A 12,518-nucleotide genomic window follows, 5' to 3' on the forward strand; every position below is an offset into this window, starting at 1 on the left:
AATCTTCTGAAAAGGTGTGCCAGCCTGTCAGAACTGATTGGAGAGTGTAAGTGAGTAGGGACATCACACTTTGAAAAGGGGAACACCACCTAGCTGTCAAAATTGGCCTAAATTTCCAGAAGAAATAAGGAGGAACGATGTAGAGCCATGAAAGAATATTGCTATTTAATGTGGAATGCGTGCCCTGACTAAAGCCCCATTTACACGCAACGATTATTGCTCAAAATTTGTTCAAACAATGGCTTTTGAGCGATAATCGTTGCGTGTAAAAGCGTCCACCTTTCACTCTTCAGCTTTTTAGGAGAGCATAAAATCCATCGTTCAGCCGGAGAGAGATAGCAGGAACCGCACGCTGTGTTCTCCACGGGAGCAGCTGATTACATTGTATTCAGCTGGCAACCCGTGCGAAGACAATGCTGCTGAGTGCAAAGTCTAGACCACATGCTGGAATTTGCAAACAGCTGCTGGAGGCTCACTTACATGCAAATGAAGCTGCTAAAGTGCTAATGGACATTAGTGCCCATTAGTACTTTATACAAAATGATCGCTAAAACTGTCAATCTTTCAATTGTTTGAAAGATTGTCTATGTGTGTAAATGAGCCTTAACGCACACATATCAAGAGAGCGGATGTGTCCTTCTGGGGGACACCGTCCCTCGTCTACCAAACAAATTTATAGCAAATTTTAGCATAAACTGTGCCATAATACCGTGAACTACTTAAATTTCTGTCGCTCACTGATTTTAGAAAGTGACGAGATAAGGGGGCTTGGTCACCACAGATGTAGTTTACCTCAAACGTATAAGGAAATGGTATAAATTTTGGTGCAAACATTTGCTAATTTAATTTATTCTGTTAGGTGAAAAAGTGGCAATTGTATCCAGAGACATGCATTTTAATAACTTTGGCCCAAATCACTCCAACCGCCTATTTTATGTTGAGAAGCCCAAGGACCTGCGGCTCTGTGTCACACTTTATTACGGGAGCCAAAAGAAAACGGCATGTATGATACTGAAAGTAGACAGGGATACAGTAAGACCCAATAGACAGGGCATCACTCTGGCTCAGTGGCTAGTACTGCTGCCTTGCAGCTCTGGGTTCGAATCAGACCACGGCAACACCTGCATGGAGTTTGTATGTTTGCACCTCACTTGCTTGGGTTTCCTCCCACACACCAGCAACATACTAGCAAGTTTAATTTGTAATTTAGATTTTGAGCCCAAATGGGGACAGACGTGAGTAATGACAATCGCTGTACGGTGCTGCAGAATACGCAGGTGCTAGAAGAATTTTTGTGTTACACCACCATGCAGATGGACAGTTACCCAGTTTTAGTTCCAGACATCACTTACCACCTTGCTTCTCCACATGTGAGTCATGTACCCCTGCAGGCACCAGCACTGTCACCATACTTTGCGGCACAGGATATTATAGCTTTGGGAGCATTGGACTTGGGAACAATGAGAAATACTAATGTACAACATGGTTTTTGAGAAGTACTTTTAATTGAACTGTAACAAGGAATTCAGAAGTCCGAAACAAAGATTCTACTTTACAAGATATGGTACAAAAACACGCCAAAAGGAAAAATTAAAATATATGCTTTACAAAAAAAAAAGTCCTTAAGGCAGAAGACCCACCAGAGCCAGGTCACGTCTGCTTCATTGGAGCAGGGATATTGGCAGAGGCTTGTTCCAAGAATGCAAGAGGGCCTTGTACCATCTCCGTTGGCTTCTTATGTTGACCATTTATCTCTTCTAGGACCTGCTGCCAGCTCCGTAATTTAGCCAGGTGCTTCTGAATGAGCACTTCCTTCCTCTGCAGCTCGCTCCTCAGTTCGGTCACATCCTATCAGAGGCAAAGGCAGAAATGAAAGGTGACTACCTGCTACCAAGCCAACGGTGCTACCTGGGAGGAGGTTTGCTCCCGTCAAACCATGGTTAAAGTTGTAAGGGTTGCCGTTGGATAACTTTTTGAGACCATCAGCAGTTGCACTTATGAAGATACCCTAAACTTTGGATGGCAGCTAATCTGCATTTCCAGCGAATGACTCAATTTGCAAGTACACATACTGCAACTCGAGGCATTTACTTGCAATGGCCAGATTCTCAAATGGTCATAAAACTGTAAGAGCAAAAAACGTACTATGGACTAGGACTCACCGCAGGCTTTTGTTAATCTGCATGCCTAAATCTCACCTGTGGGGGTAGAGAACCTTCAGTAAAAAATACCTGAAAAACAATTTTAACCCCTTGACCCTAAAGGACGCGCATGTACATCACCTAGTGTTGGGGTTTGTACAGAGTAGGATGGAAAGCTGATCAGGCTCCATACACGGTGGTTATCAGAAGTCTTTGACATCCGACACCCACCCGTAAAAGCCTTGATCAGCGTTCATGTTCTGGCTATGTACACGCCACAAAAACAAGATCCCCTAAAGATGGAGGAATTGTGTCTTTATTGCTTACATAGGCACATTCCTGTACATACGAGGTGTGGCGTGCTGGCACCACAGCTTAGTACTATTCACTAGAATGGGGCACTATTCAATATCCGGCACAGCTGCCTGTATGGCAGAGTTGCAATGTGCACAAAAGCATCACAGTCCCTTCGTTATGCGAATCAGAAGGGGCCCTAAAGACAGACTAAAGGGATGTTTACACGCAAAGACAATCTTTCAAACAATTGAAAAATTGACAGTTTTAGTGATCATTTTGCATAAAGCGCTAATGGACACTAATGTGTAAAAGGGCCTCCGGAAACTGTTTGCAGAGCCCAGCATGTGGTCCAAGGTCTGCACACAGCTGCACTGTTCTCCTTGAGACTGCCGGCAGAATACAATGTAATCTCCGGCACCCGCTGAGAACACAGCAAGAGGTCCCTGTTATCACTCTCCGGCTGAACTATGGATTTTAAGCTCACCGCAAAATCCTCGTTCAGACGAAAAGTGAACGATTGCAGCGTTTACATGCAACAAATACCCCTCAGTGATGATTGTTGCATGTAAATTGGCCATAAGTGTTTTAAAGGGGTTGTCTCGCGAAAGCAAGTGGGTCTATACACTTCTGTATGGCCATATTAATGCACTTTGTAATGTACATCGTGCATTAAATATGAGCCATACAGAAGTTATTCACTTACCTTCCCTGCGCTGGCGTTCCCGTCTCCATGGCTCCGTCTAACTTCAGCGTCTAATCGCCCGATTAGACTCGCTTGCGCAGAAGGGTCTTCTGCCTTCGGCTCGGTTCGGCAGCAGCAGCGTTCTGGCTCCGCCCCTTCTACGCGTCATCGCGTAGCTCCGCCCCGTCACGTGTGCCGATTCCAGCCAATCAGGAGGCTGGAATCGGCACACGTGACGGGGCGGAGCTACGCGATGACGTGTAGAAGAGGGCGGAGCCAGAACGCCGCTGCTGCCGCACAGACCCGAAGGCAGAAGACCCATCTGCGCAAGCGCGTCTAATCGGGCGATTAGACGCTGAAGTTAGACGGAGCCATGGAGACGGGAACGCCAGCACAGGCAAGGTGAGTATATAACTTTTGTATGGCTCATATTTAATGCACGATGTATATTACAAAGTGCATTAATATGGCCATACAGAAGTGCTGAACCCCACTTGCTGCCGCGGGACAACCCCTTTAAGTCCTGAAGAGCTCCATTAAGATGAACCAATTTCCTATGAAGACTACCTGCTTCTGCGTTTGCCACCTTTACATGTAGTGCGGTGATTACATGGTCGTCACCCAATGGTATTTACCTCCTTAATAACCTGCTCCGGCTTTTGGATAGACAGCTGTAACCTTTTCTGTAGGAAGAAACATTCTGTCTGTCTGGCCACGTCCAGGAACTTCTGAATGCACTGCTCAACGCCTGCGGAGAAGAGGGAACAGCCTGAAAACCGGATACCAGCTTACATACAGTGCATTCGGAGAGTCTTCACACCCGGTCACTATTTTACATGTTGTTACGTTGTGGCCTTCTGCAAACTCAAAAAAAATATGCTAGATTTTCTCCATTATGCTACACTTTATACCCCATAATGACATAAGTGAAACCTCTAGGTTTGTGGGTAATTTGTCTGAAAGCAAAATCGACTAAACTTGAAACCAATGAATCTCGATGCAATTATTTCCATAAGAATCATTGTAAATCCAATTAATTTGTTCCACACATTCCAAAAAACCCCCCCCACCAAACCACATTTTTGTGCAGCGTTTAGCCCTGCTTTTTGTACGCTGTACAGCGCTCCCATTCATTTAAATAGGGGTTGCTCACACAATCGTTTTTCAGCCCTGCGTCGCCCATTGAAATGAATGGGCAGCGGTTTCAGCACTGCTGAAAACGCAGCAAAACTTGGTACCGTGTTTTTGGTAGCGCTAAATGCCCTAGCTATACTACCTGAGGAAAAAAAATCAATATACTCACCATGCAGGCACCGTTGGTGTCCCCGTCGGCGCTCTCCGAGGCCTTAGTGCAAGCTGCTGGGGACTTGTGAAGCTGGCAGAGCATCTTGCTAGTGATGGGGATTGAAATCCCCCGCCTCCAGCAAGAGATTGCTCTGATTCGCTGAGTGACAGCTCGCTCAGCCAATCACAGCCAGCGCTGGATGCTCCAATCACAGCCATTCATTTATGAATGGTTGTAATTGGAGCAATCCATGAATGGCTGTGATTAGACAGCGAGGTCACATGGGCCGGCAGCGAAACTGGAAGTAGGCGGCGAAAGTGGAGGCGACATAAGTAGTGGTGTGTCTGTATTCAGACTCTTTGGTAAGGCACTCGAAATTTAGCTCTGGAGTGTCCCATTTCTCGTGATCATTTTTGAGATATTTTTACATCTTGATTGGAGTCAACTGGGGTAAATGCAGTTAGGGTGCCTGTCCACGGGCGTGATTTCACCAGTGGTAAACTGTCGTTGAATCACGCCCTCTGAAGCTTTCCATAGCACTGCTATGGAAAGCGCCGGCACACTGTCCACGAGCGGAGAATCATTGCGATTCTCCGCTCACGGCGGGCAATTTTCCGCTGTCAGCCTATCAGATAGGGCTGAACAGCGGAGAATCGGCGGCAGCTCCTGCTCCCGGGCGGTGGCTCCCGCAACGCCTGTGGACAGGGGGCCTTAATTGGACATCATAGACAAAAAAGGCCACGGTCTATATAAGGCCATATCAGAGCCGAAAGAATTGGCCGACCCACCAAAGAAATTAGGGGAGAAGGATCTTTTTAAGAGCAATGACCAAGAACCAAATGGTGGGTCTGGCTGAGCTCCAAATATCCCGTGTGCAGATGGGAGAAACTTCCAGAAGGTCAACCATCACTGCGGCACTCCACCAATCTAGGCTTCATAGCAGGGGATCCAGGAAGAAGTGTTTTCTCAGTAAAATCCACGCAAAAGCCGCCCGCCTGAAGTCTGCCAAAAAGCATCTAAATGGACTCAGTCTGTGGTTGGACAGGGAGACTGGTCATGGTTCATGCAAAGCTGAATGGAGCAAAATACAGAGATATTCATAATGAGAACCTGATCCAGAGCGTAAGGGACCTCAGACTGGGCAGAAGGTCAACCTTCCAACAAGACAATGCCCCTAAGCACACAGACTAGACAACACAGAAGTGGCTTAGGGACAACTCTGTCAACGTCCTTGAGTGGCCCAGCCAGAGTCTTGACTTGAACACAATCAAACATCTCTGGAGAAACCTAAAATGTCTGTCTACAGACGGCCCCCATCCAACCTGACAGGGTTGGAGAGGACCTGCAGAGGAGAATGGCAGAAAATCCCCAAATCCAGATGTGTAAACCTTGTGGCATCATACCCAAGGAGACTGAAGACTGGAATCACTGCCAAAGGTGCCAATACTTCAGTCAATGCAAAATGTTACTCATTTAAAAATAAAAAATTACAAAGATTCCTAACATTCTGTTATCAGTTTGTCATTATGGGGCATTCAATGCACAATGAGGGGGGAGAACAACTTGAACTTTTTATTTGTACAAGGCCACAACATAAAATGTAAAAAAGTGAAAAGGTCTGAAGACTTTCCAAATGCATTGTATAAATCACAGACAGACATAAAACCAGATACAGACTCCTACACCCATATAACCTACATACCAGCCCACCCACTAGAGGAAGAGACCGGTGTGCTGCCCATCCAGCCGTCAACCAACATTAGAGCCAACTGAAGCCCTGTTTGCACTGTGATCGTGGCTTCCCCTATTACAGGAGCTATGAAGTCTACGACAGAGAGAGATAATTAGGGATACCCTTATTCTATGGGTCAGTACGATTACTACCATACCAATTATATAGTTTATGGGGGGGGGGGGGGGGGGTTTGCGGTACTATTTTTATTTTTTGTCAAACATTTAATTTTTTTAAATCCTGTTCTGCCGCCATCTTCTGATAACCATAACTTTAATTTTTCCATTGAGAGGGCTCATTTTTTGAGGAACGTTCTGTAGTTTCTGTTGGTATTTTTGAATACGTACGACTTTTTGATCGCTTTTTTATGGCATTTTTTCTAGTAGACGGGGTGACCAAAAAAAAAAAAAAGCGCAATTCTGTCATTCTTTATTTTTATTTTCTGACAGTGTTCACGGGGTAAATAATGCATTACTTTGATAGATCAGACTTTTACGGACGCAGCGATGCCAAATATGTATTCTTTTATTATGGCTTAGATTCTTTCATTATAAATATGGCAAAAGGATTTTTTTTTAAATTTTTATTAACTTTTATTTTTTAATAATTAGTAAACCTTTTTTTAAAAACTTAACTTTTTTTTTTAGCCCCAAGAGGGGACATGAACTTGCAATGCTTTGATTGCTCCTGCAGTATGATGTAATGCCATAGCTTACATCATATCGTGATCTGACAGGCATTCTATCAAGCCACGCCACAGCCATGGCTTGATAGCCACTCTGCAATTAGAGCCATGCAACATTTCAGAAGGTGCCCATCTGCCATGGCGCCCGCCAACCCCTGAACATCGGTTAGGGCATTCAAAGGCTTATCAGAGCTGTTGTGGGTGAGTGTCGGCTGTAAGAAACAGCCGGCACTCATGTTGTATGGTGCGGGATCGACTCGAGATCCCCCTTCATACATACCCTGAAGCTGCTGGATGTAACTGTATGTCCTGCAGGATTAAGGGGTTGAAAAAAAAAATCCCCCCACAAAAAAAGCCCTTTTTAAAAATGGAGAAAAAAAAACACCAAAATAATTTTTTTTTTTTTTTAAAAAGCAACACATAATATCATCACTATTAATAGGTATTATCGTGTTTGGAATGACCCAGACAATGAAAATATTTTCATCATTCTAAAAAGTAATAACGGAATTGTTATTTTTCTTTAGTTTGCTTTTTTAAAAAATGCAATAAAAAGCAAATCACAAAAAAGTCACATCCACCACAAAATACCAACCAGACCTCACGCAGCTCCGCTGGTGAAAAAATACAAACGTTCTGGGTCTTTGAATGTGACGACTCAGAGTCAATTGTTTTTCTTTTAAAAATGTATCATTTAAAAGTAGTAAAAAATAAAAACTTCTACATAAACTTGGTAAAAACAGGCTGATCACTAAGGGGTTAATTAGCTATTCTGCGGCTGGCTGTTACATGTAAGAATATCCCCGTAAACAACGTAAGCACAGAAGAGGCAGGGTGTAAGTACAGTGGGTGTTACCGGTGCGGATCTCCTCCTGGTCGGTGCCGTTCACATAGTCCTGGCTCACCAGAGACGCAAAGCAGGCCTGGAAGAGAGAAGAGGCGGTCAGCCAAGAGTATTCATCATACTGCAGCTAGACAGCGGGTAGACGGACGCACAAGGCAGGTCGGACGCCAACCTCCTCTGTGGGTGATCTGCAGCGGATGAGCTTTAGGTTTAGAGATGAGCGAGCGTACTCGGTAAGGCAAACTACTCGAGCGAGTAGTGCCTTATGTGAATACCTGCCCGCTCGTCTCTAAAGATTCGGGTGCTGGCGGGTGGCAAGGAGCGGCGGGGGAGAGCGGGGAAATCTCTCCCCCCCCCACCCCCGCTTACTCCTGCAACTCACTGCTCTCCCCCGCCAACACCCGAATCTTTAGAGACGAGCAGGCAGGTACTCGCATAAGGCACTACTCGCTCGAGTAGTTTGCCTTAGCGATTACACTAGCTTATCTCTAGTTAGGTTGCTTTCACACGGGTGACAAAGATATCACCGCAAGAAAATTGCTACGTTCCCGCAATTTCTGTGCAATATCGTTGTGTTTTCTCGTGTCGTTATTGCAACTTTGTAGCACTTTTTTCCCAGGATTTTCCTGGTCAGGGGTCGGCTTCAAATATAAGTCATACCCTGAAAATAAGCCCTAGCTGCATTTAAAAGAAAAAAAAACAATACATCACCTAACAGGAGCTGTCCGCTCCGCCACACTTGTTTGTAGTCTTCAGCCGCCGCTTTCTGGTTAGAGGGTCATAAATCCCGCCTTCAGGAAGCGCTGGCTCTGATTGGTTCTCGAGCACTATGGCTTAGCCAATCAATGCAGCGCTCCATGAACCAATCACAGCCATTCAATGCGAAGACTGAAACAAGTGCGGCAGATCTTTGGGGGAAGTGCGGCAGAGCAAACACCGCATGTTAGGTAATGTATTGTTTTTTAAATGCAGCTAGGGATAATTTTAGGGGAAACAGTAGGATTTCCTACTGCAAAAGTTGCATTGAACCGCCCAAAAACGCAATTTTGTGCGATGCAACACAAAGGAAGGCTCCATAGGGAAACATGGGCTACAAAACATCACAAATCGAGGCCGGTATTTTGGTCGTGCTGCCGTGTCCCCCACGGGGATGAAGAACACATCTGCCACAGGCAACAGATATTTTTTTTATCCCCGTGGGGAATAAAGAATTCCCTACGAGCTGTCACACATGACAGCGGCGCTAGAGGATCCAGCTGCCGGGATCCCGTCAATGGATTTCAGGGAGGGGCTTTAAATATAAGCCCTTCCCTGAAAAACTAGCCAAACTGCTGTAAATAATGAAAGAAGAAAAAAAAAAACCATCCTCACCTTGCGGCACCTTGCGGGGGGGGGGGGGGGGGGGTGGGGGGGGGGGGGTGACACTATTAACGCTGGCGCCGCTCTGGGGGGGGAGGGGTGTTACTATTAACGCTTCCATCGTGCTCTGACAGACATGTTGGGAGTTGTAGTTCCCCCACAGTGGGGGTCACACTAGAGTTTATCTTACAGGAGAGGGTCTGACCTCTGGCCCCTACAGGGAATGCTGGGAGTTGTAGTTCTCCTGCATAGGAGGGCTGCAGCCATCCAGGAAACTGCAGACCAGCTTGCAAATGAAATGAACTACAACTCCCAGGATTCTCAGCGGTCAGTCCCACACTGATTGTACAGTGATGGTGTAACCCAGCGCTATCACACTAGAACCAGCGATACTCTCAGGCGCGACTCGCATCGCCCAGCGGGAGAACACCTCTGCATGGACCGTGCTGGGGGTCTACAATACCTCGAAGGAGGCCTCCAGCTCGTCCACCAGGGTGCTGTTCGGGTTCTTGGCTCCGGGAGGGGTGGACATGAGACCTGCCGGAGCTCCAGGCTGCATTGGAGGTGGAGGACCGGGCGGCTGACCGGAGAACATCCCGCTTAAAGAAGACGCCATAGTATAGAAGAATGGAGGGGATGACGTCACGGAAGCGCGCCGTCTCACTGACTACTGGCAGATGTGCGACAGCGGCCATCTTTGATTTGGTCTGAAGATAGCGTGTAAAATCAGTTTCAGGCGGGTGGATGTTTTACTATTATTTTTGGCCACCAGATGGCGCCATGATTCATGTGTGCCTTTAGGAGGTTTATGGTAGGAGAGGTCAGTGACCCCTCTGCACCCCTGTACTCCAGCCAGTGCCCTTCATGTATGTGCTGCACCGCTTCTTGCAGTTGGCATGTGATAACCACACGCCAATATATTAGTAACATGTCTGCGGTCATCACACGTGTAGACCTCTGTATTCACACAAACGTATTAGTGCACAAAAAAAATTGCACGCGCGACCCACAGAAAATAGAACCCATTGATTGCAGTGGGTTTATGTACATGCGTGTATTTGCCGTGCACAATTCAGACACACAAAAATAAAACCCCATGCAGCATGCTATATATTTCTGGGCATCTGCATAGGAAAAGAACACATCTCAGACTTGTTAAACTAATTGGTGACTTCAATGGCTGAGAGCATCGGTGCGTGTTATTTTGCGTACACAATTGTACACGACTTTTGCGCAGAAAAAGTAATAAAAAGTAAAAGTAAAAAGTAGTAAAAACTGCTGTAGCCCGTGCGCACAGAAATGTGTGTGCAAATATGCATAGGCTCTTGTAGATCTGGCCTTGGGTCGAATAAACACAAGTGGAAAAAAATTGACCATATTTAAGGTGACCAGACATCCTGATTTAGGCGGGACGGTCCCACTTTCGGAACATCGGGTCACCATTATAATGATTACCAGCTGGGGTGCCGCAGATCCCCGGCCGGATGCACACACTGACGGCAGTGTGTGTATCCGGATCTTCGTCTTCCATCTCCACCAACCTCTCCCCTTTGGTTCCACAAGAGGAGAGAAGGCGTCAGCGCTCTAAAGACCAGGAAGAGGTACGTATAGGGATCTTAGGGGGAGCGCTAATACTATGGGGTGTGTGTGTTTTCACTATTATTGCTGGGGCTACTGTGGGGATCACTATTATTGCTGAGGCTGGTATAGGGGAGTGCTAATACCACTGGGGCTACTGTGTGGGGATCACTATTACTGCTGGAGCTACTGTGGGGGTCACTATTATTGCTGGAGTTGGTATGGGGGGGGGGGTGCTAATTCTACTGGGGTACTGTGGAGTCACTATTATTGCCGAGACTGGTATAGCGTTTTCCACCCGAACCCGCAGCCATGAGGCCTAAAAACTAGAGATGAGCGAACGTACTCGTTTCGAGTACTTACGCACCCGAGTACCGCCATTTTCGAGTACTTCAGTACTCGGGTGAAAAGATTCGGGGGGCGCCGGGGGGCGGGGAGAGGCGTGGCGGTGCGGGGGGTAGCAGCGGGGAACAGGGGGGAGCCCTCTCTCTCTCCCTCCCCCCCCCACTCCCCACTGCTACCCCCCGTGCCGCCACGGCGCCCCCCGAATTTTTTCGCCCGAGTACGGAAGTACTCGGAAATCGCGGTATTCGGGCAAAAAAGGGGCGTGGCCGAGCACGTTCGCTCATCTCTACTAAAAACCATTTTCTTAACTCTGCACTGCAGACGCGCTCGGCCCGCCGGGCGGTGTGCTATGCGCAGTCCTTTTTTTTTTCTTTTTTAACATCTGCTTTCCCGTGGATCCATGGCACATCCACAGTGACAGCTGCAGGAATCCACAGAAAATGGAGCATGCTGTGACTTTCTCCCGCACGTGCGGTTCGCACACCAGAAAAAAAAAAAAAAAAAAGATCACATCCGCATACTTTAAATTGTTTTAAGGATACTAATGCATCCCTATGGGCGGCTTGATTTGTGGGTTCCGCAAATCAAATCTACCCATGGACATTGGGCCTTAGGGTATGTTTACACATGGCGGAAATCCTGCGGAATGTCCGCAGCGTAAATTGCGTGAACAGGATTTCAAGCCATTTTAATGAGTTGCGTGTTATCCAGCTCCCATAGAAGTCTATGGAAAGCACGCACCAAAGATAGGTCAGGTCCTTTCTTTTCACGCACCACGGACCTTAGATGTGAACTGTGCAGTTGCATGTCCTACCTTGGTTAGGTGTAAGTGTTTAGCGCGTCTAGAGTTCTTTCATCTGAACGGCTCTGTAGGATATCATTGGTTCTAAAAGCGCTTTCTTTGCGTGCTTCTAATGCGCTAAAACAGCGCTAGTGTGAACGAGGCCTTAAGACACGACATGTTGCTTTGATTAAACAGCATTAATGAGCCGTGCTGGTTAGGTCAGAGCAGCAGATACAGATGCAGCAAATTTTACCTTGTTTGCGATAGCAGGGTGCAGAAAGTTATCTTATCTTCACCCATTCTAAAGATATTGTTCCCTTACCTTAACACAACAAAACTCATTATAAAAAGTAATTCAAAGTGGAACTAAAGGCCCATTTACACGGGAAGAGTGTTAAGCCCCATTTACACACAACAATTATCGCTCAAAAGCCATCGTTTGAGCGATAACAGATCTGTGTAAATGCTCCCATCTTTCACTCTTCAGCTGAACAATGATTTTTAGGTGAGCATAAAATCCATCGTCCAAGCAGGAGAGCTGATAGCAGGGGCCGCACACTGTGTTCTGAGCGGGGAGCACAGAAAATAGGAATGGTATGAAAAGAACAGACCACCTGCTGTTCTCTGCATACAGCTGCTGGAGGCTCATTTACATGCAAATGAAGGTAATAAGCTGCTAATAGGCATTAGTGCTCATTAGCAGCTTATGCAAAACGGTCACTCAAACTGTCATTCTACCTATCTGTTGAACGAATTTTGAGCGATCATCTTTGCGTGTAAATGGGG

The 12,518-nt window shown here is 46.5% G+C and overlaps 1 protein-coding gene across 2 annotated transcripts; it reads right to left on the reverse strand.

Moving 5' to 3' along the window:
• Window positions 1-1,486: 1,486 nt before the first annotated feature.
• On the reverse strand, window positions 1,487-9,680 carry MED28 (mediator complex subunit 28). 2 transcript variants are annotated; one of them, XM_066573250.1, is made up of 4 exons: window positions 9,489-9,680; window positions 7,679-7,745; window positions 3,756-3,868; window positions 1,487-1,848 (listed from the first exon to the last, which is right to left on the reverse strand). In XM_066573250.1, the coding sequence occupies exons 1-4, from the start codon at window positions 9,639-9,641 to the stop codon at window positions 1,651-1,653; spliced, it is 531 nt and encodes a 176-aa protein (XP_066429347.1). In that variant the 5' UTR covers window positions 9,642-9,680; the 3' UTR covers window positions 1,487-1,650. The 2 variants fall into 2 exon arrangements, with proteins under 2 accessions (XP_066429347.1, XP_066429345.1); XM_066573248.1 differs by having other exon boundaries at window positions 7,667-7,745.
• Between the last annotated feature and the right edge of the window lie 2,838 nt (window positions 9,681-12,518).

The sequence above is a fragment of the Eleutherodactylus coqui genome, chromosome 7 (assembly GCF_035609145.1).
Source record: "Eleutherodactylus coqui strain aEleCoq1 chromosome 7, aEleCoq1.hap1, whole genome shotgun sequence".
In the NCBI taxonomy this organism is placed as follows: Eukaryota; Metazoa; Chordata; class Amphibia; order Anura; family Eleutherodactylidae; genus Eleutherodactylus; species Eleutherodactylus coqui.

Bases quoted from the DNA above. Each gene is read 5' to 3' on its own strand.
- MED28 (XM_066573248.1), bottom strand. From the start codon at position 9,641: ATGGCGTCTTCTTTAAGCGGGATGTTCTCCGGTCAGCCGCCCGGTCCT. The intron at 3,869-7,666 runs GTACTTACACCC...TCTTCTCCGCAG, and splicing joins CCGCACCGGTAACACCCACT to GCGTTGAGCAGTGCATTCAG. The intron at 1,849-3,755 runs GTAAATACCATT...TGCCTCTGATAG, and splicing joins CGGAGCAGGTTATTAAGGAG to GATGTGACCGAACTGAGGAG.